The following is a 27,983-nucleotide window of genomic DNA, read 5'->3' on the forward strand; positions in this document are numbered from 1 at the left end:
ATTGCTGTCATGGTACAGAGCCAGAAACCCCAATCTGTGTGTCCCAAGTGCTTCCTGATTTGGGCCAGACCTCAGCCTCTAGAGATGACCACCGTAGTCACTTGTCAAGTTCTAGCCATGAGTGTGAATATCTGAGCAGGTCTCTACCAGCCCATGTGACCAAGCCCTACTCCTTCACTCAGATCCCTCTCCACGGTTCCAGAATATTGATCCTTCAGGTCTAGATGGGCAGTAAAGTGACTTCCCTTGGACTTCAAATACAGCATCTGACCACATTAACCCTGAAAGACTAGCTATGCTCATTCCCATCCCCTGCTGCCTCAGTTTCTGTTGTATGGTGTTTTATTCTGGGGTGACTACACCTGCACGTGTGGCTCCAGCAAGCTCCGGGAAGAATGAACACCCGTGGAGCCATCCACAGGAAGCACCATGCATTAAGCTCCCGGAGAACCAGGAAATAAATGAGAGGACTTCCTGCTCTAATTCTATCCTCATTTCCAACCACTCATTCTCCTTAAGTGGTACCTGTTGAGTAGAATTTACTTGATCTAGACTGAGACTCGGAAGACAAGATTTCTAGATCCAACTGTTAGTAACCAGTTGTGTGATGCTTGGCTGTTCCTTTCTCATCTCTAAGCCTGCAAAGTGGGGGATTAGATTCCTTTCTAAGGTCCCTTTTAATTATAAGCCACCTCTAAACTTCCAGCTGAGCCTTTCATTCATTCATCTTGTGTTGCCAGGAGAGTGACCGTAACCACTGAACCTCTAAAAGAAATGGGCGGCCATGGAGAACAAGTCCCTGTCTAGCTTGATGCCAACAACTTCTTCAAAGCGCCGCTAGAGAAAGCAGCAGTGTGAGCAGCAGAAAGTCAGGGGATTAGCGGGGTTTGTCACTGAAATATCAAGGGGGTTCCAACTGGATTTTTTGTTACGGTTTCACTGTTTCATGGTGGATTAGACCTGTCTACTATAGTTTTTGGATAGACTCCAAAAGCAGCCAGGAGGCAAGGACACAGAAGGGGTAGGAAACAAGGAAAATGGTAAGTGCTTTGGACAGTGGAGACCTTCACAGGATGAGAATGAGCTTGATCACAGGAAATAAGGAGAATTAAAAGCCAGCATGGAAGTGCTTAAAGATCAATTAACTTTTGACTTTGAGCAAGAGCAGATATTCATCTGACAGCAGAAGGGCCATATGGCTCAAGGTTTTCTAAAATGGATTCTGTCATGGCTCCTGGTGGCTTCTTGGGGGGAAAGAAAAAAAAAGCCACTATTGAGTAAGATGAGAAAGTTTTAAAGACAGTTACTTGGAAAAGGAAATGATATATGCATGTAGGGCAGTATTTCTCCAGCTGAAAAGAAAAGGAAGGAAGGGAGGGAGGAAGGAAGGAAGAGGGGGAGGGGGAGGGAAAGGAAAGGAAAGGAAAGAAAGGGAAGAGAAAAAGAGGAAGGAAGGAAGGAAGGAAAGAAAGTATGTTTCCTTTTACGTTAACTTGAAATTTTAAAATAAATCACCAAAAAATACTGGCAAGTTTTGAATATGCTTCTTCCAAGTATTCATGCCTCATTCTGGTAAGCGGACAATGATCTGTAGGAGGAATGAGAGAAAAGATGCTGGCTTTGGGGCAGAGGTGAAGAACACAAGCAGGCCTTTAGGATGACAGGCTTGGAGAAGACACGGAAGTTGGCAGCGCCTTTAGGGATTCATTCAGGCTAGAGCTGGAGTAAGAAAATCATCACTGCTTTTGTGTCCACACAGAATCGCTCAGCACGGCCTGAGAACCAACCGCGGGGAGAGTCCCTACCTTCCCTTGGAGGGGGTGAAATTCTAGGGACAGGTGCCATAAGGAAAAGGCTGCAACTCCAATGACAGAAAATACACGTTTATTATAAAATAAAATAATGTTTGTTTCACGATGAGAGTAGAAAAATAACACTATGAGCCGCTAAAAAAGTTCTGGAGCTCAGTCTCTGAGGAACAAGGTGACAGGCCTGTGCGTCACCCTGGGAGCAGACCATCCCGAGGCTCTCTGTGCTCGTGTGACGGCTGGCACAGCACCTACGGGGGGTATGTGGCTCTGGTCCTGCTGGAAGCCCAAGGAGCCTACAGGGTTCACACAAGATGCTCTGGCCACGAGGATCAAAGAGAACTGGAGCTCAGCAGGGAACTGGTTCTGAGACGGGCCAGGATGGGCCGGCCCTGCCCCTCCCTACACTGGAGTGTACAACAGTCTCTTAGGCTGATGGTCCTGGTTTAGAAGATGATGCCCAGTGGCCTCACGCTCAGTTTGTTGCCCAAATGTCTGTGTTGAGGAAAAGCTGCAACCGTTCCCACGACAACCTGACCCACCAGTTCTCACTGGTGTGGCTAAAGACCAGAAGAATCTGTGGTCTCAGCCCATGAGGGCTGCTGGCTGCAATGTTTGTACTTCAAATCCTGTCCATACTGATGGCAGAAAGAAAGAAAGAAAATGTTAAAAGACCAGTGAACAAGAGCAGCTGGTCTGAACTGTTCTATATTCCAAGCTTCTTGGCCCCAGAGAACAAGGAGAATGTCTTCCCTGAGTAACTGTCTACCCTGAATAGGAAAAGCAATCCCACAGGCACCCCTTTTCCCCTTGAAAGTCCTTCAGACCCCTCAGGCTTCAGAAGAACAATGAGTCCCTCCCTAGGATGAGATGGGAACCCAACCCTCAGGTGGCAGGAAATGGTCCCTCAGCAGCGGTACCTGGAGAAAGCCGTCAAGGTGAGCACCTCAAGCAGCAGCTCTGAACCACAGAAGAAGAGCAAGATGCTGTTCATGATGGCTTCCAGGCGGAGCACGTAGGTCTGCAGCAGCAGGTAATAGGAGGCCATCATGGCAGATGGGAAGGTCAAGGCCACGCTAATACCAAGTGGCATCTTTCGTTGGCAGAGGTTCCCCTTTGTACCTGTCAGACACAGCCCATGGAGTCATCTCCAAGTGGCCTGCTTTCCCTGGACTCAGAGAAAAGGTTGGGGGGATGGGATGGGATGGACTGGCAAGGCAGAGAAAAATGATCCTGAACGGGGATGGGCAGATTTATAAATGGGGTCCCACTGTGCTAAAAATGAGAGGCTTTGGAGGTGCCACAGGATGGAGTCATTCACTCCAAAGGTCCTGCTTCAAGTGTGGCTCCCACTCAAGGGACAGCGACTTATTTACTTGGGGAAAATATTTTTTTAATTATAATATATAATCATTGAAAACTTTTCAACTAATGTAAGTACAGAAAATAATTTTAGAAAATACAGAAACTAAAAGGCCCCATGACTCCCCACTGGAGATAGCCATCATTACAGAACGATGTATATTGCTTCAGATTTTTTTATGTGTATATACTTACATATTACTACTTATTATTATAAAAATAGAATCATACTCTACATACTGTTTTCAACTTATTTTTTCCCATTTAAGTTAGACATCTTTCCACATATAACTACCCTATTCTTTTATTAATGGCTATGGATGATTTCATTGAGGCAATTCCATAATTTAACTAATCCTGTATTGACAGATGTTTAGTTGTTTCCAATTTTTTTAAAGATTTTATTTATTTATTTGAGCTAGAGAGATCACTATGGGGGGTGGAGGGGCAGAGGCAGAGGGAGAAGCAAACTCCCCACTGAGCAGGGAGCCCGACGTGGGGCTCGATCCCAGGACCCTGAGATCATGACCTGACCTGAAGTCAGACACTTAACTGACTGAGCCACCCAGGCGCCCCTCTAATGTTTTTTTTTTAATTTAATTTTTTTTTTAATTTTGTATTTTAAGTAATCTCTACCCAACATGGGGCCTGAACTTACAACCCAGAGATCAAGAGTGGCACACTCCACGACTGAGCCAGCCAAGGGCCCCTCTAATGTTTTGATGTTACAAAATACGTGGCCATAAGCTTTCTCCAACAGGTACCTTTGCTATCTGTAGAAGTGTTTGTTTTTTCCAACCAGTTTTAGATGTGTAATTGTCAGGACTAAGAATACAAATTTTAGGGGCACCTGGGTAACTCAGTCATTTGAGTGTATGACTCTTGATTTCAGCTCAGGTCATGATCTCAGAGTTGTGAGATCAAGCCCTGCATCAGGCTCTGTGCTCAGTGGGGAGTCTGCTTGAGATTCTCTCCCTCTGCCCCTCGACCCCACTCATGCCCTCCCTCTCTCAAATAAATAAAATCTTAAAAAAAAAAAAAATACAAATTTTACATGGCAAAACTATTAGCAAAACAATTGTTCTAATTTATATTCCCAAAGAGTGTGGGAATAGAGAGACCTGGTCCTCACACCCATTCTAATACTGGGTATTTGGAAATCTTTTTAATCTGATGGATGAAACTGTTATTTTGTTGTTTCAATTTGCTTTTTATTAATGAGTTTGGGCATTTTATCATGATTACTGATCCTCTGTAATTATTCTTATATGAACTGCCTATTAGTGTCCCTTACCAATTTTTAAAATTAGGTCATCTTTTCTTTAGTGACTTATGTGAGCCTTCTTTATCCTTTGTTACATGTGTTGCAAATACTGTTTCTTCTCAGCTTGTGTTTTAACACTGTTTTCCGGGATAAGATATTCTAACTAATAATGAATTTGCTCTGGATCTGTGAGGATAAAAAACTTGTCCTAGGGGCACCTGGGTGGCTCAGTGGTTAAGCAGCTGCCTTTGGCTCAGGTCATGATCCCAGGGTCCTGGGATGGAGCCCTGCATCGGGCTCCCTGCTCAGTGGGGAGCCTGCTTCTCCCTCTCCCTCTGCCTGTTCCCTCTACTTGTGCTCTGCTCTGTCAAATAAATAAATACAATCTTTTAAAAAAAAAAAGTGTCCTAAGAAATCCCTGTTCAGACAGTGGAGGGGACCTTAGTGCCAACTTGTGTGACATACTGCCCTGAACGTGGGGTTACAGTCAAATCTATTCTCCCAAGCAAGCCAGTGAGAGCAACCAGGCTCTCCTAGCACTTAGGAAATGAGGAAGGAACTATCTGAAATATCATGCTACTGCCCACCTCTGGCCCTACAGAGCAACAACAAGTAAAGCTTGACCCAAAATATGAAGGAGCTTGAAACTTCAGAGAGGGAGTAATGGGACATTCCACCAGATCCAATCTCTTATTGTGAGACTAGGTTATGTACTTGTTCTTGTTAATCAAGCTAATCAAGTCTGAGAAGGAATGGAAATATTCTCTGGATAACACTCACCAAAAAACAGTCGAATTACTTCAATTCCAAGGTAAAGGAGAAGCATGACCACATCCAGTACTAGGTTGGCTGTTGGATATGGTAGCAGGAGAGCTGCCGACACAAAAGCCAGAGTTTGCAAACATGTAACAGCACCCACGAGAACTCCCCTACACCTGGGGATAAAGAGGGCATGCGTCTTACCAGCTTTCCATGAACTAGTTAGTGAGATGAGGGTAGGATCCGTTAATCTGCTACAGGAGACACTAACTCTCAGTGTGACTATGTCTGTTAGAGGCCGACTCTATTAGGGGATTTCACTCCTAGCTCCAAACGTCTGTGAGGCCTCCACTCTCCAACATGACTGGATCTACATGGGTACACTGGCCACGGAATAGTTTCTGAGGGTCACCAATGAGCTTACAGTGGAGCTTAGCAAAGAGAGGTGACGAGGGAGAATAAGGACGGAGAAGCCCACATTTCCCCAACTGAGGGAACGCTTGCTGAGGGGCTTCCTAGTCAGTCATTCTCAAAGAAGCCATATGATGAGGAAGTGAAGAGGAGCTACAGAAAAGGATGAAAAATAAGAAGGCTCCTGATGGGAGCTGGCTCTGGGCTGAAGTGGGGAAGGGATGTTGGGGCAAGGGTAGTCAAGCCCCAGGCCTTACCTTTATACAGAAATATGAAGAGTTCCAGCAGAAAATAGGTGGCGTAATACCAGCCGTTCAGAAAGAACAGGATTTCCAGGGGGGTAGAGGACAGCCGTTTACCTGAAAAGATGAGCACAAATAAGAGGGATGGGCACGACGGCACGTCAATCTCTGTTCTTTGGTTCTGTGCCTAAGTTGAAGAAAACACGAGGTCGCAGCTACTGGGAGAGGCCACTGGGGGTACTTCTGACTGCTGATAATGAGGGTGTGTGTGTGTGTGTGTGTGTACTTCTGACTGCTGATAATGAGGGTGTGTGTGTGTGTGTGTGTGTGTGTGTAGGGGGCTTCCATCTGACTGCTGATAATGAGGGTGTGTGTGTGTGTGTGTGTGTGTGTGGAGGGGGCTTCCATCAATCCCCTTCCTTCCCCGGAATCACCGTCAAACCCGGGTACTTCTGAGTGCTGATAATGAGGGTGTGTGTGTGTGTGTGTGTGTGTGTGTGGAGGGGGCTTCCATCAATCCCCTTCCTTCCCCGGAATCACCGTCAAACCCGACTCTGATAATGAGGGTGTGTGTGTGTGTGTGTGTGTGTGTGTGTGTGTGTAGGGGGTACTTCTGACTGCTGATAATGAGGGTGTGTGTGTGTGTGTGTGTGTGTGTACTTCTGACTGCTGATAATGAGAGGGTGTGTGTGTGTGGGGGGGGGGCTTCCATCAATCCCCTTCCTTCCCCGGAATCACCGTCAAACCCGGGTACTTCTGAGTGCTGATAATGAGGGTGTGTGTGTGTGTGTGTGTGTGTGTACTTCTGACTGCTGATAATGAGAGGGTGTGTGTGTGGGGGGGGGGGGGCTTCCATCAATCCCCTTCCTTCCCCGGAATCACCGTCAAACCCGACCCTGATAATGAGGGGGTGTGTGTGTGTGTGTGTGTGTGTGTGTGGAGGGGGCTTCCATCAATGAGGGTGTGTGTGTGTGTGTGTGTGTGTGTGTGTGTGTGTGTGGAGGGGGCTTCCATCAATCCCCTTCCTTCCCTGGAATCACCGTCAAACCCGACTCTGATAATGAGGGTGTGTGTGTGTGTGTGTGTGTGTGTGTGTAGGGGGTACTTCTGACTGCTGATAATGAGGGTGTGTGTGTGTGTGTGTGTGTGGAGGGGGCTTCCATCAATCCCCTTCCTTCCCTGGAATCACCGTCAAACCCGACTCTGATAATGAGGGTGTGTGTGTGTGTGTGTGTGTGTGTGTGTGTAGGGGGTACTTCTGACTGCTGATAATGAGGGTGTGTGTGTGTGTGTGTGTGTGTGTGGAGGGGGCTTCCATCAATCCCCTTCCTTCCCCGGAATCACCGTCAAACCCGACCCTGATAATGAAGGTGTGTGTGTGTGTGTGTGTGTGGAGGGGGCTTCCATCAATGAGGGTGTGTGTGTGTGTGTGTGTGTGTGTGTGTGTGTGTGTGTGGAGGGGGCTTCCATCAATCCCCTTCCTTCCCTGGAATCACCGTCAAACCCGACTCTGATAATGAGGGGGTGTGTGTGTGTGTGTGTGTGTGTGTGTAGGGGGTACTTCTGACTGCTGATAATGAGGGTGTGTGTGTGTGTGTGTGTGTGTGTGTGTGTAGGGGGTACTTCTGACTGCTGATAATGAGGGGGTGTGTGTGTGTGTGTGTGTGTGTGTGTGTGTAGGGGGTACTTCTGACTGCTGATAATGAGGGTGTGTGTGTGTGTGTGTGTGTGGAGGGGGCTTCCATCAATCCCCTTCCTTCCCCGGAATCACCGTCAAACCCGACTCTTGTCTTCGGGGTCAAAGTCAAGGCCGCTCTACGATCTTAACCCCGTCACTATTTGGGCCATCGGGGCGCAAAGGCCACCACCGGCCAGCACTGGCCTGTTCGAGGTCACACAGCAAATTCGTAACTGAGCCGGCCTGGAAGAGGCCCAGCCAGGATCTGGGCGTTTCTGAGACCTGCACCTCGAGACCTTCAGGCACTCACGGAGAGTGGCGCTGCGAAACCCCACTCTAGACAAGTGAGGAGAGATGCCCCTAACACCCGAGAATGAAGAGTCGGGCTCTAACGGGGGGGAGAGGGACACTGAAGGCATCAGGACCAGAGACTCACACACCTCCGGAATCTCACCTCGCGGCGCCATCTTCAGTCCCCATGGAAACTGCGTACGCCGCTACAGCCGCTCCCAGAGCAGCGAGGCGCGGCCGGAAGCGGGGATGGAGCGACCCCGGCTGCTGGCCCCTCTGTCCGCCCGCGGCACTCTATGGTTCCCAGGGCCCGGGGCCCGCGCGAGGCCGGCCACGCGTGCGCGGGGAGGAGCGCGGGCGTAGACCGCCGCCGCTGGGATTTCGGCGCGCTGAGCCTGGGGGAACAGCGGCAGGGAGCAAGGTTGTCGTCCGCGGGGCCCCGGGGCAGGGGCCGTTCTCGGGCTCGCCAACCCCAGGTGACAGGGCGTTGGCCGAAGAGGTCAGTTTTGGCAGCGTGACCACAGGATTAGTAAATAGGCCCTAGCCCCACGCTTCTCTCTTCTAACAACGGTCTGACAATGAGAAACGGTTTGCGCGACGGTGCTCTGCAAATGCCGGGTGGGGGTTAGCAGGTACCAGGTAGTTGGCGGGCACCAAAGGGAGTCAGAACTGGAGGCTCCGTCCAAGAAGCTCCGAGAAGACACACAGATGAAACGTGATCACCACGTGACCCAGAACGGGCAGGGGAGTTGAGAGGCCAAAGTACTCCTGGGTGGGAATTGAAAGAAGTTTCCAAGGGATGGCCTGTGAACTGGGTTTTGAAGCCTGAATACCATTTGGAGTAATCACTTCCCGCAGGGGAGTGGAAAGAAAAGGGGTTTGCAGTGGGCCCAGGCTGACATGCCTGTTAACCCGCAGTCGGTCCTGGCAGGGCAGGAAACAGGTAATTTGAAGAGTGACTAACCCTCCAGGACAGTGCTGTACCCCTCGCTAGTTGGATTGGATTGGAGGTGGGGCGGGAATTTTTTTCTTCTAGGCATAAAGGGGAAGGAGCAGAAGCAATTCCATGCACCTGGAGAGAGGTATGGAGAAGCCCTCCCACCAGGTGGGACAATCTGAGAAGCTGGTGCATACATCACCAACCTTGTTTTCCTCCCCTCTCCTCTGCCTTCCTATCTCCGCTTGTGCCTCCCCTTGGCAGAACTTAATGCAAGCTGAAGGTTTTCTTTAGTGGCGGGGAGCTAAGATGGGGAGGAAGACTGAATTGCTCCTAGTCCCCCAAGCAGCAGGAATGTCAGCATGGCTCCCCTGCACCCAAGTCCTCTGAGTGACAATGAGCCCAGAAAGCGGTGCACACAATAGATGATGCCACATCTGAGGAGCCCAGGGTAATGGCTCAGCACCTTTGTAAGCAAGCAGCTAATAAGCCAGGGCCCCTGGGGGGAAGGAGCAATTACAGTGTAGTCATATATACAGTAAGGGGTTAATATCCAAAATATATAAAGAACTTCTACAGCTCAATAACAAAACAAAACAACAATCCGATTAAAAAATGGGCAGATGACATGAACAGACATTTTCCCAAAGAAGACCTACAGATGGCTAACAGACGCATGAAAAGATGCTCAACATCACTCATCATCAGGGAAATGCACATCAAAACCACAATGAGATATCACCTCACACCTGTCAGAATGGCTATTATCAAAAGGATGAGAAATAACAAATGTTGGCAAGGATGTGGAGAAAGGGGAACCCTCATGCACTGTTGGTGGGAATGTATCTTAATGCAGCCACTCTAGAAAACATGGAGGTTCCTCAAAAAATTAAAAATAGAAATACCACATGACCCAGTAACTCCATTACTGGGTATTCATCCAAAGAAAACAAAACCCTAATTTGAAAAGATTGATGCGGGGCTCCTGGGTGACTTAGTGGGTTAAGCATCTGCCTTCGGCTCAGGTCATGATCTCAGGGTCCTGGAACTGAGTGCCGCATTGGGCTCCCTGCTCAGCAGGAAGTCTGCTGCTCCCTCTGCAACCCTCCCTCCACCGCCCCGCTCATTTGCGCACTCGCGCGCGCTCTCTCTCTCTCAAAAATAAAATCTTTTAAAAAGAAAAGATACATACATTGCTGTGTTCACTGCAACATTATTCACAATAATAGTTAAGATACGGAAATAAACTAAGTGTCCATCAATGGATGACTGGAGAAAGATGTGCTGTATATATATTCAGTGGAATACTACTCAGCCATTAAAAAAATGAGATCTTGCCATTTGCAACAACATGGATAGACCTTGAGCATATTATGCTAAATGAAATTCAAGTCAGAGAAAGACAAATTACCATATGATTCCACTTATATGTGGAATCTAAAACAAAACAAAAAACAAATGAACAAAACAAAACTCCTAGATAGAGAATAATTTGATGGTTGCCAGAGGGGAAGGTGGGAGGGTGGGTGGTGGGTAAAATGGGTAACGGGGATCAAGAGGTACAAACTTCCAGTTCTACAATAAGTCATGGGGATGTAAAATTGTCTATAAATAACCCTATGATCCTTTTAATATGCGTAAGATCTATAGGAACATTCCCTTTTTCATTTGTAATATTGGTAATAGTCTCTTCTCTTTTTCTTGATCAGTCTAGCTAAAGATTTATCAACTTTTTGAAGAATTAACTTTGGTTTTATATATTTCTCTTTATTATTTTGTCCATGTTCTCTTTAGTTCTGGTTTTGGTTTTATTCTACTTTGCTCTCTTTTTCTAGTTGAAGGTAAAAATTTAGACCATTGATTTTTTTTTTTTTTTTTAAGATTTTACTTATTTATTTGACAGAGAGAGAGACAGCGAGAGAGGGAACCACAAGCAGGGGGGAGTGGGAGAGGGAGAAGCAGGCTTCCGCCGAGCAGGGAGCCTGATGCGGGGCTCGATCCCAGGACCCTGGGATCATGACCTGAGCTGAAGGCAGACGCTTAACCATCTGAGCCACCCAGGCACCCCGATTTTGTTTTTTTTTAATATTTTTTCAAAGATTGCATTTATTTATTTGAGAGAGAGAGAGAGAGAGAGAGGGAACACAAGCAGGGGGAGCGGTGGCAGAGGGAGAAGCAGGCTCCCCGCTGAGCAGGGAGCCCAATGCGGGACCCGATCCCAGCACCCTGGGATCATGACCTGAGCCGAAGGCAGAGGCTTAACCGACTGAGCCACCCAGGCGCCCCAAGACCATTGATTTTAAATATTTTTTTCTAGTAAAAAGCTACATCGTAGGCATTTTAATGTTTGATTTTCATTATTACTCAGTTCAAAGTACTAATTTCCTTATGATTTCTTCTTTGACCTGTGCATTCTTTACAAGTGTATTATTTAATTGCTAAATATTTAGTGGTTTCCCCGTGTGGCAGTTATCAGTATAGTGCCCCTCAGCTCCAGATTCAGCTTCCAGCACTTATGCTGTGATAGCGGACTGGACTTGAAGCATTTCTCCCTTACAGTGAGCTCGGTGATAAGAGGATGCTGGAAGGACACTGCAGGAGAAAAGGGGTTTTCGTGGTTCCAGTGTGCGTCTGCTCTTGCTGCAGTCCGTCAGAGATGCGTACTGGGGGGACACCACTGGATGTGTGCCAAGAGGGGAGGGTCCCTATTCAAGTCAGAGAAAGACAAATTACCATATGATTCCACTTATATGTGGAATCTATCTATATCTATATCTATGAAGCAATCTTTCAGCTTCAGCCCAGGTTTGGTGCTCACCCTGCCGCAGCCTCACACCTGCAGTGCATCAGGATCCCTCTGTATCCTGCCCACCAGCCTCAGCTTGCAGCACCCCAGGGGCTGTTTCCCAGAGCTCTCCTGATACGGATACCAGAGGCTCCAGATCTCACCCTGCAGTAGTGCCCTGACTCTTCTGCATCCCCGCCCACCGGCCTTGGCTCCCCCACACCCTGGGGTGTCGTTTCCTGGGGCCCTCCCAGGACACCACGTACACCATTTACTCCGTACAACATTGCATCTGATCCAGCTACTCATTTCACAGTGGAGGAAGTGTGGCAATGGGCTTATGCCCACGGAATTAACAGGTCTTCCCACACATATTTCTCCTGGAACCAGGGGACTTCCTTGAAAAGTGGAACAGCTTACTGAAGACTGGGTTCTAGCACCACGTGGGAGACAACACCATGAAATAATGAGGGTTGCTTTACAGAACGAAGTACTTCTTTGAATGGGAGACCATTTACATGGTGCTGTCATCCCCCTGGCCAGCATAACGTGGGTCCAGGAACCAAGGGGTGGGAGTAGGAATGACTCGTCCTATTACACCTTACCCACTCACAGAATTTTTGCCTCTTATCCTGAAAAATTGGAGCCTGCTGATTTGGAGATGTTAGTTCTCAAGTGAGGAATGTTCCACAAAGGGACACAAAAATGGTACCATGGAATTGGAAGAAGGGACTGCCACCTGGCCATTTTGGGCTCCTTATGCCACTAAACCACTGGGCAAAGGGAGGGGGTCCAATCGACTGGGTGAAGTAATTGATGCTGATTCTCAAGGGAAAATTCCACTGCTGCTACACAATGGGGTTGAGGAAGACTGTGTCTAGAACCCAGAGGATTCTCGGAGCACCTCTCAGTACACCCGTGCTTCCCCAAAAGCAGGGCGATTAAGGACTAAGATCTTTTAGAATGAGGGTTTGGGTTACTGTACCAGGTAAAGAGCCCAGAGCCCCAGAATCTCAGCTGAGGACAAGGGAAATATGGAAAGGGTAGTTGAAGAAGGAAGCCATGGATGTCAGCTGTGACCTTGTGACCACTTACAAAAATGACCAGTTACAAAAACGAGGACTGCAGTAGCTTTGCGTGTGTTTCTTTGATTCTTGTATGTATATTTGTATATACTGACCATTTTCTCCTTTTTACTCCCCTTTTTGTTTTATGTACAAATTGTGGGAGGTCGACTTTATAATTTAATCTTTAGGTAGTAGAATATTTCATGGAACCATGACTAAAACTGTGGAGTAATTACTATAGCCAGCTCTGGATACAGTGAGTATTAGGACTGTGTCTTCTCATTTGGGAGAAGGGTGAGAACATCACTTTTAAGGATAGATATATCTTATTGGCAGGAATATAACTGATAGGGAAGTCCAAATATGTATAGGAGGGCACATATGGATTCTGAGTAGCCAAGAAGATGGATTCTGTTATCTATATTTTGCCTCTTGGCTCCAGATTCACCCTTTAGTACCTGTTCTTTGATAATGGGCTGGTCTCAGCATTTCTTCCTCACAGTGAGCCTGATGTTAGCTTTGTCAGTAGAGGGCACTGGAAGGACACTCGAGGAGGGAAAGGACTTGTTTTCTCTGCTGCAGGGAGCTCTGGTTTGCTTTTCCTTGCTCCGGTGCCATTGCTTTTCCAGCTCCGCGCCAGGAGCAGGCAATCCCCCGGCAACCTTGCAGACCAGGTCCAGCCCCGGTGACTACTTTGTGGGGGCCCTCTCTGTGAGGGATGCTGCATGCTCCAGGCCTTGCATCTGTGGCGACTCCCTGACTCTCTGCACCTTCACCCTCAGCCTTTTTTACCTATGCCCCGGACCCTTTGTCCCAGAGCCCCCCAGGCATGGACACCACATGCCCACAGCAGTGCCCCGACTCCCTCTGTACCTCTGCTCACCAAGCTCGGCTCTTCCCCCGGGAGGGTTGACTCGCATGGCCCTCCACGCTCTGTGTGGCGGTCATGCACTGCACGCCTCGTGCGCACACCTTTGGTCACCTTCCCAACAGTCTTGGCTCACCGGGGGCCTGGAAGGCTGTTTCCTGGGATCTGCCCAATGTGGATACCGTGGACTCTGGGCCTGGTGCCTGCAGGCGGTGCCCTTACGCTACCTGTGCACCTGCTCACCAGCCTCGGCTCCCCTGTGTCCCGGAGGGCTGCAGTGAGGTCTGAACCCCAGTCTTAGGGTGGGACCCTGCCAAGTTTGTCTTTTCTTGGGTACTCTCCCTCAGCCCTCAGGTACCTTTTGAGAATTCTCTTTACATCTTTATAGTTACTCTTTTGCCATAATTTTTTGCCATAACTTTATAGTTAATTTAATTTATAGTAAACTTGTCATGTTTAAATTACTGTATGGTTTCTGTCTCCTGATTGGACCTAGACTGAACCACCTAGCTATCTTGTTACTGATTTCTAGCTCAATCCCCTTATTGTCAAAGAACTACTCGTTTGGGGTACCTGGGTGGCTCAGTCTTTAAGCGTCTGCCTTCGGCTCAGGTCATGATCCCAGGGTCCTGGGATCGAGCCCCGCACCAAGCCCCACATCAGGCTTCCTGCTCCTCGGGAAGCCTGCTTCTCCCTCTCCCACTCCCCCTGCTTGTATTCCCTCTCTCACTGTGTCTGTCAAATAAATAAATAAAATCTTTTTTTTTTTTTTTTAAAGAACGTACTCTTTACACTTTTAAATTTATTGAGAATTGTTTTATGGCCCAATTGTTTTATGGTATATACTGGTCAATATTCTGTGTACTTGGGGAAAAATTGCATTCTACACTCTTATATGTTATAAAGAAATTAATAGGAAAAAAGACAAAAAGTCTTTCTATTTAACCGGGCACTATTTCTGTTGTGCTCCATTCCTTTCTGAGAATCTGAGTTTCCATCTGTCTGTCACTGTTTCCTCCAGGCCAAAGAATTCCTGTAGCATTTCTTGTAATGCAGGATTGTTGGCAGCTCATTCCCTGAGTTTTCTTTAATCTGAAAATGTCTTTTTTTTTTTTTTTAAAGATTTTTATTTATTTATTTGTCAGAGAGAGAGAGAGAGAGAGCGAGCACAAGCAGGGGGAGCAGCAGAGGGAGATGGAGAAGCAGACTCCCCGCTGAGCAGGGAGCCCGATGTGGGACTCGATCCCAGGACCCTGGGATCATGACCTGAGCCGAAGGCAGACGCTTAACGACTGAGCCACCCAGGCGTCCTAATCTGAAAATGTCTTTATTTCAACTTCATTCTTGGAAGTATATTTTTGGTGAATGCTGAATTCTGATGACCTTTTTTTTTTTTTCTTTTAGCATCTTAGAGATGTTATGTTCTCTCCTGGCTTCCAGTTTCTAGTGAGAAGCTAGCTTTCAATTGTTATTCCTCTCTGTGTGGTGTGTTGTTTTCTCTTGATGTTTTCAAGATTTGCTTTTCGCCTTTAGCTTTAAATGATTTGACTAGGATGTCCTAGCGGTGGCCTTTCTGTGTTTCTCAAGGTGGGTTTGTGCAGTATCTTAAATCTACAAATCTCTCTTTCATCAAATTAAGGAAACTTTTGGCTATTGCTTCCCTAAATATTTTTTTCTGCTCTGTTCCTTCTTTTTGCCTCCTAGGACTCCAATTACACATATGTCAGACTGTCTGATATAACTAGTCTGTGGAAGCTTTTTTTTTTAAATCTTTTTTTCCCCTCTGTTTTTCAGCTTGGGTAATTTCTACTAATCTGTCTTCTAGTTCACTGACTCATTGTTATCTCTGCTTTTGCTGTTAAATCCATCCATTTAATTCAAAAATTCCCAGTTGCTGTCATTTTTATTTCCAGAATTTCTGTTTTTCAAAAATCATTTGCTTCTGTGCTGAGGTCACCTATCATTTTGCTGAGAATGTATTTTCATTGTTGCTTTAATATCCTTGTCTGTTAATTCCCATATCTGGTTCATCTCAATGTCCGTGTCAGTTTTTTAAAAATTATTTTTATTTATTTTTTTTATTTAAAAGATTTTATTTATCTTTTTGAGAGAGAGTGAGAGAGAGAGAGAGAGAGAGAGAAAGCATGAGCACACGGAGGGAGAGGGAGAAGTAGAACTCCCCACTGAGCAGGGAGCCCGATGCGGGACTCGATCCCAGGACCCTGAGATCATGACCCAAGCTGAAGGCAGACACTTAACCGACTAAGCCACCCAGGTGCCCCTCAGCTGTGTATTTTCTTTTTTTAAGATTTATTTGAGAAAGAGAGAGCACAAGCAGGGGGAGCGGCAGGCAGAGGGAAAGGGAGAAGCAGGCTCCCCGCTGAGCAGGGAGCCCGACGTGGGGCTCGATCCCAGGCCCCTGGGATTATGAACTGAGCCCAAGGCAGACGCTCAACCGACTGAGCCACCCAGGCACCCCTCCATGTCAGTTTTGAATGTTAAAGCGTGGAGACTCTGGTTTCTTTTCCTTGTCTGCAAAGACTAATGTTCCTTTGGTTGCATCAGGTAATCAGCCTGGTTGGATACACACCTGAGGCCACACTTACTGGGTGGCGGGCTCCAATCTCAGTCTAGATCTTCTGTCTTTAGCTGAGTTGCCATGAGTCTGCATTGCACATGTGTGGTGCGGGGCTTGGGCAGAGACGTGGGCAGACAGAATCTGGGGATTCCCACCTCTCTGGCTCCTTCCCTTCTGAGATTCTCATCCCTCCCACGCCTTCAGTTGCCCTCACTCAGTACTCTGGTACTGGGATTTTCCAACAGCAAATGTACATGCCACTTTGCCTACTGCCAAGTTACAAGCAGCAAAAATAAGGAAATTTCTCTGCATAATTCTCCTCTTTAGAGTGTGGACTGCCCATCAAACTTTCCCTTCATTCTCCAGTATCTTCAAGGAGCTGTTTTTCATATTATGTCCAGACTTTACAGTTATCTGTGGAGGGGTCATTCCCATAGGATCTCAGCCATTATTAGAAATCCCTAGGTATAGTTTAAATATTTTATCTACGTCCTCCATGTTTTCCTCTATTTCATGAGCATATCAATCATAGTTTAAACTCCTTGTCTACTTTCTCCAATATTTGGATCACCTGTTTCTATTTTTTTACTTTTACTCTGGTTTTAAATAATATGGGCCTATCTCTTGACTTGCCAGTAATTATTACTAGATCCAGAAATTGTGTATAAAAAATACAGTGTCTCTAGATGTTTTTTCTTCCACTCCTTTCTCTGAAGGGCATTCGACAGAAGGGGACTGATCACCTTAACTTGCTCAGGAACTAGATGGTTTGAGGCTGCACTGCAATTTTGATAAGCATCAGTCTACCTGTTTCATCTTGTTCCTAGTAAGGAGTCCTGAGCTTTTTATCTGTTCACCGGTTCCCTCCGGCTGGCGGGTCCTGAATTCTAATTATCAGCACCGAAAATCTGCCAAAAATTCTGTTCTGCTCTTCAGAGCTTTGAGGTTTAGCTTTTGATAACCTCTGGACCTAAGATTTGGTAAATATCTTGAGGAGGTAATTGTTTTGTGTTTAAGCCTCCTCCAGCCCTCAGTTTTGTTTCTCCAGTGTTGTCAGACAACCCAGCTCAGCTTCTGTTTCCTGGCTATAACCCTCCATCTGGGCAACGCCTGGATTCTTAGCTTCTTGCTCAAACCCAGAATCAGCAAATGCCCCCAGGCAAAAATCTGCTGCAGACTGTCAGCTCACTTCTCTATGAATCTCCCTACTTTAGAATTTTAGGTCCCCCAATCCTCTTTCCTTCAGTAATTCTCTGAGGCCCTTTAGAAAGGCCCCTGGGATCATGAACTGAGCCCAAGGCATTTTATCTGTTTTTTCTAGTTACTAACTGGAGCACTGGTCAGCCCTACTAAAAGTCTCTAAGCATTTGTGAAATGCTTTGCTTTTTGCTGACTGTCCCCAGGGAGTTAATTTAACATCTCATCTTAAATACACATTCCTTGGGGCGCCTGAGTGCCTCAGTCGTTAAGCATCTGCCTTCATCTGCCTTGGCTCAGGTCATGATCCTGGGGTCCTGGGATCGAGCCCTACATCTGGCTCCTGCTCGGCGGGAAGCCTGCTTCTCTCTCTCCCACTCCCCCTGCTTGTGTTCCCTCTCTCGCTGTCTCTCTCTCTCTGTCAAATAAATAAATAAAATCTTTAAAAAGAAAAATAAATAAATAAATAAATAAATACACATTCCTACTGCTAAGTGGGCGAAAAAGCAAACTGTTTTATGGCATATTCCCCATATTCACAGCTGCATATAAAATATATACACATATTGTCAAAGGTTTGACATAAACAACTGGGAGAGGATTGTGGCAAACTGTATGTCTGTTTTTGGTAAAAATGTTTCTGAAATGTTATATTATCTGTAAGAAGTATACAGGTAAATGTAGATTGTCAGGGAGGGCACAGAGAAGGAACTCAGTGGCTGAGATATAGCAGGAGGAAAATTAATCGCATAAACCTTTTAATAACTTGAATTTTGTATTACATGACTATATTAACTATTAAAGAAAGTAAATACACACACACACACACACACACACACACATACACACACACACACATCTCAGAACTCACAGGGCCCCAAAGTGCCACAAATATTTTAAGGAAACAGGCATTTGGTTGTACTCACTAGCTGCAAACACTATAGAGAACAATCTAGGCCAGATTCATTCTGGGGCACAAAAAAACTGCATTGTTGTGAGCAAAGGGGAATATAATATTCCTATATAAGCTTTTGTGAAAAGTTCAAAATTGGGCTAATTTTTTTTTTATAGATGATTTTTTTTATAGATGAGTAAGTATAGATGATGGTTGCTTTGTTAGGTCTTTTTATTTTTACTTTTTATTTTTTATTTTTTTAAAAGATTTTATTTATTTATTTGAGACAGAATGAGAGAGAGAGAGAAAGCACATGAGAGGGGGGAGGGTCAGAGGGAGAAGCAGGCTCCCCGCCGAGCAGGGAGCCCGATGCGGGACTCGATCCAGGGACTCCAGGATCATGACCTGAGCCGAAGGCAGCCGCCCAACCAACTGAGCCACCCAGGCGCCCCTGTTAGGTCTTTTTAGATCACTTGTTCCAATTATAGGATATGGGGCCTTACACAATTTAACACTGTACCTTTTCTTTTTTAATAACTGTTAAAATCTTGACAGCACAGCTGATTAACTATATAGTCTCTCTTTCTCCAGAACTTTATTCTAGCCCTCTAAACCAGGGCTCAGTATACTATGGCCTGGGGCAAATCTAGCCTGTTTTGCACAGCTCTTTAGCTAAGAATAGCTTTACATTTTTACATAGTTGAAAAAAGTCTAAAGAAAAATATTTTGTGACACATGAATATGATATGAAATTCAAATTTGTGTCCTTAAATAGTTTGATTAGAACACAGCTGCATCCATTCGTTGACATATCATCTCTGGCTGCTTTCTTTTTTTTTTTTTTTTAAAGATTTTATTTATTTATTTGACAGAGACACAGCAAGAGAGGGAATACAAGCAGGGAACACAAGCAGGGGGAGTGGGAGAGGGAGAAGCAGGCTTCCCACGGAGCAGGGAGCCCGATGTGGGGCTCCATCCCAGGACCCTGGGATCATGACCTGAGCCGAAGGCAGACGCTTAACGACTGAGCCATTCAGGCGCCCCTCTGGCTGCTTTCACACTATGATGCCGAAGTGGACCACAGGCACGCCTGAGATATGGCAGGTTTGGTTCCAGAATACCACAGTAAAGAAATACCACAATAAAGCGAGTCAAATGAATTTTCTGGTTTCCTAGTGTACATAAAAGTCGTGTTTACACCATACTATAGTCCATTAAGTGTTCACTAGCTTCATGTCTAAAAAAACCCCTACATACATACCTATATATATACCTAATTAAAAATAATTGCTGGGGCGCCTGGGTGGCTCAGTTGGGTGAGTGTCTGACTCTTGGTTTCGGCTCAGGTCACGATGTCAGGGTGGTGGGATCCAGTCCTGTGTTGTGTCGGGCTCCACACTCAGTGGGGAGTTGACTTGAGATCCCTCTCCCCCTCTCCCTCTGCCCATTCCCCCTCCTCTCTTTCTCTCTAAAAAAATAAATCCTTAAAAAAATAAAATGAAATAGAAAATAAAAAATAATTGCTAAAAAATGCTAACCATCATCTGAGCTTTCAGTGAGTTGTAACTTTTGTTTTAAGATTTTATTTGTCAGAGAGAAAGAGCACAAGCAGGGGGAGTGGCAGGCAGAGGGAGAAGCAGGCTCCCCACAGAGCAAGGAGCCCGATGTGGGGCTCGATCTCAGGACCCCGGGATCATGACCTGAGCTGAAGGCAGTCGCTCAACCAACTGAGCCCCCCAAGTGTCCCCAGTCATAATCTTTTTGCTGCAGCTGCTGCACTGTGCACTTGTATGTTATGGAGATGGCTTCTTTCCTTAAACCTCATGAACCAGCCTCCACTAGTTTCGGACTTTTCTTGGGCAGCTTGCTCACCCCTCTCAGCCTTCACAGAACTGAAGAGTTTGGGCCTTGCTATGGGTTAGGCTTGGGCTTATAGGAACGTTGAGGCTGGTTTGATCTTCTATTCAAACTTTCTCCATATCAGCAACAAGGCTGCTTTACTTTGTTTGTGTGAATGCCAGAGCAGCGCTTCTAATTTTTTTTCCTTTGCATTCACAACTTGACTGTTTGGCCCAAGAGGCCTAGCTTTCAGCCCATCTTGGCTTTTGACATGTGTTCCTCAGTAAGCTTAGTCATTCCAGCTTTTGATTTTAAGTGAGAGACATGCAACTCTTCCTTTCACTTGAACATTCAGAGACCATGGTAGGGTTATTCACTGGCCTAAGTTCAATACTGTTGTGTCTCAGGGAAGAGGGAGGCCAGAGGAGAGGGAGAGAGACGGGGGACAGCCAGTCGGTGGAATCACAACATGCCGAACACCTATGGCCTAACCTTGCTAACTAACATGGGTGCGCTTCATTGTGCCCCCAATAATTACAATAGCAACATCAAAGATCGCTGATCACAGAGCACCATAACACATATAATCACAATGAAAAAGTCTGAAATGTTGCGGGAATTACCAAAATGTGACACACAGACATGAAGCGAACAAATGCTGTTGAAAAAAATGGTGCCAACAGACTCGCCTAACATGAGTTTGCCACAAACCGTCTATCTGTAAGAAACACGGTACCTGTGAAGCGCAATAAAGCAAGGTATGCTTATGTTGCAACAAAGACCATATGGCCCTCAAAATCTAAAATATTTACTATCTGGAGCTTCATAGAAAAAGTTTGCCAACCCCTGTGCTAAAATGCCTCTGAATGATGAGTTTTACAGAGCAACTTTCTGACGTGGTTAGACTGAATTAATGGCCCTCCGTCTATCTGTGCCTTTTACCAGGACACTTTGTAGTGCTTTCCCACCTGGGCTCTGGGCTCAGTCATATGACTTGCTTTGACCAATGGGAGTCCAAGAGACACAATACAAGCAAAGGCTTGAAGTTAAGATTGCACAATGGAGCCCATTCTTCTGCTCCTCTACCACTGTCATGTGAACAGACCCAGGCTAGTCCTCTGGACGATGACTCAGGAGAACCAGGACAGCCCAGTCAGTCCAGCTGAGACCAGCCTAGGTTAGCCAAAAGTCCCAAGTCCCAAGATCATCACAGCTGCCTGGCTGACCCACAGATGACCACAGACACATGAGCAAGCCCAGCAGAAATCACCTGAACCAGCCCAATCAGATGAACCCCAAGGCTCAAAAGCCGTGTAACTATTTATTGGTACCTGCCACTGAAGTTTGGTGGTGGTCTGTTACACATTATTCTAGCAAAAGAAAGCTGATACCATGGGCATATGAATTTTAAAAATTTCTTTTGCCAAAACAGGCTAAGGAACATTTTTATTCTTCTGAGGGCAGTTAAGGGCTCTGTGCTGAATAAAGCATGGAAGTCCAGGGGCGTATGGGTGGCTCAGTTGGTTAAGCGTCCAACTCTTGGCTTCGGCTCAGGTCATGATCTCAGGGTCATGAGATCGAGCCCCATGTCGGGCTACCTGCTCAGCGCGGAGTTTGATTGTCCTCCCTCTACTCCTCCCCTGCCCACCTGTCCCCAGGCGCACATGCACACATGCACACATGTTCTCTCTCTCTCAGCTAAAATAAACAAATAAATAAATAAATAAAACCCTAAAAAAAAAAGCACAGAAGTCTGGAACTCCAAGGGCTGGGGTGGGGCATCAGATTGCATCCTGAATTTCTACAAAAATAGCTTGTACTCATAACGGCACTCAATAAATATCTTTATTTGTTCTGTGGCTCAAGCTGCCCACTGGGTCAAGTAAATGCTAAGGCCAGGACTTGATATGCCTCTTATCTGCGAAGAGATCTAGCTACACAAACAGACTCTGCCACTTACAGAAAAAGAATTCAATTTATTTCCTATTTATAAAATGTAAAAAACACCCACCTTGGGTATAAAATCTAAATGTCTACAGTGTGATCAGTCAGGAGCTCAGAAATGTCACTCTTTGCACCCATTAATTATGTTTGGTGCAAAGAAAGCAGGTGCCAGGAGCCCCTCCTGTACCAGGCTAAGTGACAGCTTCCCAAGGATCAAGCCTCACAGCCTTGTGTGAGAAGAAGGACAGAGAGCAGGAAAGGAAAAGGGGCAGAACCGAGGTGGAGGCCGGGGAGGGTTATGTACTGAAGCCTGTATTGGGAAACACTTTAATTTGCAAGAGGGAAGATCTTCCTTCTTGACTGCTGAACACAAGTGGCCTGAGACTGTCCTAGGAAAGTCAAGGTGTTTCCTGTGCATAGGGCTGACGCCCACCCCACAGAGCCACAAACACAGCCTCTGTCAGGAAGGAAAGGCATCCATCCATCAGTGTGACAAGAAGCGGTCACCTTTGGACTTGTGTGAACTCCTTGCGCAGCCATAACGAGTCATGGTAGAAGCGAGGATCGCCCAGTCTCACAGCTGTCCGTTTGTAGAAGTAGCAGTAAAACACCGCTGCTGTGGGCAGTACGCAGGAAAGAAGTGTCAGGGATGCTCCTGAATATCCGTTTCAGGCTAAGAACACAACCTAACGGGGCGCCTGGGTGGCTCAGTCGTTAAGCGTCTGCCTTCGGCTCAGGTCGTGATCCCAGGGTCCTGGGATCAAGCCCCGCATCGGGTTCCCTGCTCTACAGGAAGCCTGCTTCTCCCTCTCCCACTCCCCGTGCTTGTGCTCCCTCTCTCGCTGTGTCTCTCTCTGTCAAATAAATAAATAAAAAATCTTAAAAAAAAAAAAGAACACAACCTAACAAGGCGGAAGGGCCCTGCCTCATGATTTCCCAGGGACTCCCTTGCAAGGGCAGCTGGCCATCATCCCTTCTGTTCTTGTCATGGCTGTTCTACTCGTCCCATGCTGGCAGTGATGGACTGGGAAAGCCAGGATCGCGGCCCTTAGTTGCCTGAGCCATGGGTGCCACCGAAGGGAGGCCTGAGGTTGCTCTCGTCCTTACCTAGTCTCTGGAATACAAACAGCGTTTGAAGTCCATCTGTCCAGACAAAGCGGTTGGAGTTTTTCCAGCGTAAGTTCTGAAGGAGACATGAGTAGACAGGGGAAGGTTAGTGACCAGATGAGGCCCTAGAATCTCCAACTTGGTTAGCTGCAGAAATGCCGCTTGGTTTCAAATTAGGCTAATCTCACCCTCCTTCTTTCTTCCCACAACCCCAAGGAGTTTTTCAAAGGAGCTTCAAACTCCCTTTTCTGTACAAAGGAAATATCCTTTTAACCCTGAAGGAGAAAGTTTGAACTAAGCTATTTATTCCCTTTCATTCCATAGCCTTTTTTTTTTTTAAGATTTTTATTTATTTATTTGACAGAGAGAGACACAGTGAGAGAGGGAACACAAGCAGGGGGAGTGGGAGAGGGAGAAGCAGGCTTCCCGCGGAGCAGGGAGCCCGATGCGGGGCTCGATCCCAGGACCCTGGGATCATGACCTGAGCCGAAGGCAGACGCCTAATGACTGAGCCACCCAGGTGCCCCCATTCCATAGCCTTTTCCAAGGAGAAGTGATACACATTATCTCAGTTCAGTGTGGTCACTGTCTTTCCTTGAAGATGTCAGGCTCAGTTCCTGTCAGATAAAGGCTTAGTGCACTCAGGGTTTAATCAGATTAGCAGCTTTATAGTACAAAGTACAAAGCCAGGACCTATTTTGGCCCCAAGAACCAGAGCAGAGACAATCCTCTTCAGGAAGCGCTTAGAGACCCTGGCACTGCTATTTCTTCCCCGTGAGCTCTACTTCTCTCTGTGGAATAACAAGGGCGACTTAACGGAAGGTTCAGTCTAAGAAGGTGGCTTTAGTAGAGAAGTGACTAGAGAACCCTGAGGTTTTAATGTGTCCCATCAAAATGAGTATGAGAAACACAGGCAATACCCAAAGAGATGGAACAATTCGTGAAGCAGGAGAATCTGAACCATGAAAACTGGGATCTGCTGTGAGGCCGTGTCAGCACCTTTAGATGAAACTTCTAAATGCAGCACCAAGACACTCTTGGCCTGGCCATTTCCCATGGGACACCAATGTCTAAGAATACCTTGTCCAAACACCCACCTGCCCAAACAGCTAATGATGAAACACAGTCACCTTCCTGTTTTACCAGGACTGTTTTGGGGCAAACGTGAACAGAATATTCCAGAAGTGTCCCCTGACTCTTGGATAAGGCAGTTCTTTAACACAAAAGGTTGGGCAGAAGCGCCTTATTCAACTTGCCCAAGCCCAGGCGGCACCACATTCATTCACCACAAACACACCTGTTTCCTGTCAAGGTTTCTGTGAGATGTAAAAAATTGAGGCTGGATTCCTAGAAAAAAGATACTTCTAGCCCCTTAAGGATTCAGGAACTCAGAGCTCTGCTCTTACCATGACCCAGACATGAAGGGAGATGCTGAGGGCAAAGTATACAGCTGTGAGGATGATGGTCCCTTTGAACTTGTGGAAGAGGAGGTTGACCAAGCCAGCCTGGAAGACGAAGGTGTTGAAGAACATGAGGAAAATGATGATGATGTTGAAGAGGATTGCGATATCCTGGATGCTGCAGACATCAAACAAAACACCGCTAAATGGAGGTCTGTGGGACGACCCAAGAGCTGGCCCTAAGTCCTAAGGGACACCATGAAGTCTGGCCTTCCCTGTGCTCTAGGCCCCTGAAACCACTGCCCCCCCCAACAGTGGCATGGGCTTTGGGTCCCAAATGACATGAGTCTCGAACTCCCTGCTGGCCCCATCAGTGAGGTGCAGCTGACAGACAAAGCTTTCCTGCTCTGGTGCTCTTAACCTTCTAGACACTTGGGAGGAGAAGCTGCTTTCTTCCCTATATCCAGAAAAAGCCAGCCCCGCCTGTCACATAACCTGGGCCTGCCAGACATTTCCACCTAGAGAGATGGCCACACCTTTCCCTTGATCTTGGCACGGCCGGTGTCTTAGGGCCATTCAAGTCTCAGTTCCAATGTCTCCTCTTCTGAAACCCTCCTTTAACCCCACTGCCTCAAGGAGCCCTCCCCTCTCCGCCCCATCCGCTTTCCATCCACTGTACATTTGTTACTATTCAAAATTATCTTTAAAAAAATGTATTCATTGTCTTTTTCCACTTGAGTGGAAATCCTGTGAGAGCAGGAAATTGTCAGCCTTACTACTGTACCTGGAACACTGTGTGGCAGGCCAATGAACACTTGTTGAATGAAGGAAGACAGTGTCAAAGACTGATTTTCTGTTAATAACTTGCCTTGTGGAGTCTATAAGTCATTGTGGAAGAAAAATGCCAACAGCTTCCATCCCATATACATAACAGATATGACTGCCCTTTGAGCTCACCATTCTGTAATCCTCTTTCATGGCAATGTAAGACAATACTTCTACTCACAGATGGAGAGAATAACCCTCTGACTGCTCCCTGGATCCCAGACCCTTATTAGAAGCATATAAATACAGGATCTGTGACATGTCTGTGGAGTACCCAAGATACATGAAATTTTATTTTCCCTAAGATTTCTCTATTAGTAACTTTAAAATGCTAAATCACAATTGCCAGGGCTTTCAAACTGCTTGGGTTCAGCTGTCCAGTCCCACCCACTGAACTCACATGAAGAGCACCAGCTGGATGACAGGATCCATCCGGAGTAGCTCCGAGAAGGAATTGACAAAGAGGTCATAGGACAGCAGCAGGAACTGCAGGGAGAGCACCAGGCTATAGTTACTGGTCTGGAGCATCTTCCTTCTGCTTTATTGGGCCCCCCAGGGGCACATTCCACAGTTCCCCAGAAGACAGCTCCTGGCTTTCTCCCCACCACTGAAGGAGAAGCACTAGTTCCTCAAATCGGAGCTGTTTTCCTTGCGCTAAGACAAGGGCCTGTCAAGGCAAAAAGGAAAAAAAAAAAAAAGAGAGAGAGAGAGAGAGAAAGGTGGTTAGAAATTCATTAATACAGTAAATATTTACTGAGGACCTACTACATGCCAGGCCCCATTCTAGCTGCTTGGGATACATCAATGACCAAAACCACTACCACCTCCCAAAAAACCCAACTAGTCATTCCTAGGGACCTTCATCCTCAAACTTTCTGCATGCCTGGAAACTTCTAAATGCAGAGCTCTTTCTTTTTTCTTTAAGTTTTAATTTATTCATTTTAAGTAATCTCTACACCCAACGTGGGGCTCGAACTCATGACCCTGAGACCAAGAGTCACATGCTCCTCCAACTGAGCCAGCCAGGCGCCCCAACGCAGAGCTCTTTCCACTTTTGAGTTCAAAGGAATCTAGGAGCACTACAAAGAGTGACTGTCTAGTCGTGTAGTTAATACTAATTCTAATACTAATTGCAGCAGCAAACCTTTATATAATCACTTACAGTATGCCAGGGACTATTCCTTTTTTTTTTTTTTTTTTTTAAGTAATCTCTACACACAACATGGGGCTCAAACTCATGACACTGATCCCCAATATCAAGTCACATGTTCCACGGACTGAGCCAGCCAGGCACCCCTGCCAGGGACTATTCTAAGCACTAAAATTCTGTAACTCTCACAATAACCCCATGAAGTAGAAGACACACTATTATTACTCTACCCATTACACAGATAGGACAACTGAGGCTTGGAGAGATAAAATAATTTGTCCTAGGTCACACTGCTAGTAGCAGTGGCAGAACTGGGGTTGGGATTCAGGCAGCCTGGGTCCAGAGTCTGTGCTTTTAACCAATGCCCAAAGCTGCCTCTCATATAACAGACAGGCTGATGTGTACTAGGTGGGAAAGACGTTGGCGCAGAAGTGGGAAGTGGTGCAGGCAGCGCAGAGGAAATGATGCTCTCCTGCAAAACTCTATGTTTAAGGGGGTGGCAACACAGCGGCACCAGGTAAGGGGGGCTGGGCCTTTACTTTCATATATTCCAAGGCCCAGAAATTGCTCTGCAGCCTCCAGCTGGGTCAAATCTATAAACAAATTTCCAAATGCTCTGAGGTGTTAAGAGGATGAGATTAAATTAACGTCTGCAAAATGTTTTACAATTTACAAGCTCTTTTTATATTCATCAGGTTACTTAATCCTACACCCATCTTGAGAAGCAGCCGTTTGTATGAACAGAATGCCCGTATCACACAGAGGCTCTGAGAGGTTAAGGAACCGCATCCACCTCACCTGGTGGAGCAGTCCCACCTTAGTGGCTGCGTGATGGCACTTTCTCTGAGCGGACAGCTATCACCTACTACCAGCACCATGATACACTTGGCGACCAGGACAATTTCCTTTAATCCTCGCAACTACTCTGCAAGGTGGGAAAGAATGAGCCCCCCGTTATACAGGCAAGAACACAGGCTCAGAGTTCAAGTCGTGCCTCCGGGTCGCAGGGGAGCAGAGCCAGGCTTCACAGCGGGGGGATGACACCAAAGCCCGCGCTCTAAACCACGACTTCACGGGCCACCGCGGCGGGCTGTCGTGAGGATCCGTGACAGAGACCCGCCCGCCGCCAACTCTACGGGAAGGAGGCCCATCGCCTCCGCTTTAGGGAGGAGAGATTCGCGAGGTAACGGAGCCGTCTTCGGTCTGTCCACCGCTCCCTGCCGCGTTCCCTTTGTCCCCCGGGCAGCTTTCCTCCCAGTCCTTCCCAATCCACCTCAAAATGCGGCTGCCTTGGCAAAAAAAACCCCCAAACCAAAAAAAAACCCACCCAAAACAGTAACAACACAAATTCCGACTCTGGTCACCTCACCCACTCCTCAAGCACTCTCACCTCAAAGCCCCAACGTCGGTTGTCATGGGGACGCCGTCCTGGCTTCCGGAAACCGGTTTTAAATCCCGGAAGTAGATGGCGGACGCGGGCTCCGTCCGTACCGTGTTACCCGCCGGTCCTCAGCTTTCGCTCCGCGCTCTGTGACCAGCCCGGCTGCCATATCTGGCCACCGCTTTCCTGGGCCCG

General features: G+C 46.8%; 2 protein-coding genes across 5 annotated transcripts; both read right to left on the reverse strand.

The window, feature by feature from the left end:
* Window positions 1–1,867: 1,867 nt before the first annotated feature.
* TMEM216 (transmembrane protein 216) lies at window positions 1,868–8,081 on the reverse strand. Of its 2 annotated transcripts, none has more exons than XM_036097940.2 (5): window positions 7,979–8,081; window positions 5,862–5,963; window positions 5,215–5,307; window positions 2,729–2,930; window positions 1,868–2,446 (listed from the first exon to the last, which is right to left on the reverse strand). In XM_036097940.2, the coding sequence occupies exons 1-5, from the start codon at window positions 7,989–7,991 to the stop codon at window positions 2,431–2,433; spliced, it is 426 nt and encodes a 141-aa protein (XP_035953833.1). In that variant the 5' UTR covers window positions 7,992–8,081; the 3' UTR covers window positions 1,868–2,430. The 2 variants fall into 2 exon arrangements, with proteins under 2 accessions (XP_035953833.1, XP_035953834.1); XM_036097941.2 differs by having other exon boundaries at window positions 7,965–8,051.
* TMEM138 (transmembrane protein 138) lies at window positions 7,994–27,932 on the reverse strand. 3 transcript variants are annotated; one of them, XM_078057945.1, is made up of 6 exons: window positions 27,798–27,932; window positions 25,658–25,924; window positions 24,439–24,610; window positions 23,033–23,108; window positions 22,433–22,541; window positions 7,994–8,210 (listed from the first exon to the last, which is right to left on the reverse strand). In XM_078057945.1, exons 2-6 carry the CDS (start codon window positions 25,783–25,785, stop codon window positions 7,994–7,996), a joined length of 702 nt encoding a protein of 233 aa, XP_077914071.1. In that variant the 5' UTR covers window positions 25,786–25,924; window positions 27,798–27,932. The 3 variants fall into 3 exon arrangements, with proteins under 3 accessions (XP_077914071.1, XP_077914072.1, XP_035953832.1); XM_078057946.1 differs by lacking the exon at window positions 7,994–8,210 and adding an exon at window positions 10,272–11,457; XM_036097939.2 differs by lacking the exon at window positions 7,994–8,210 and having other exon boundaries at window positions 21,809–22,538.
* Between the last annotated feature and the right edge of the window lie 51 nt (window positions 27,933–27,983).

Source organism: Halichoerus grypus, chromosome 11 (assembly GCF_964656455.1).
Source record: "Halichoerus grypus chromosome 11, mHalGry1.hap1.1, whole genome shotgun sequence".
NCBI lineage: Eukaryota > Metazoa > Chordata > Mammalia > Carnivora > Phocidae > Halichoerus > Halichoerus grypus.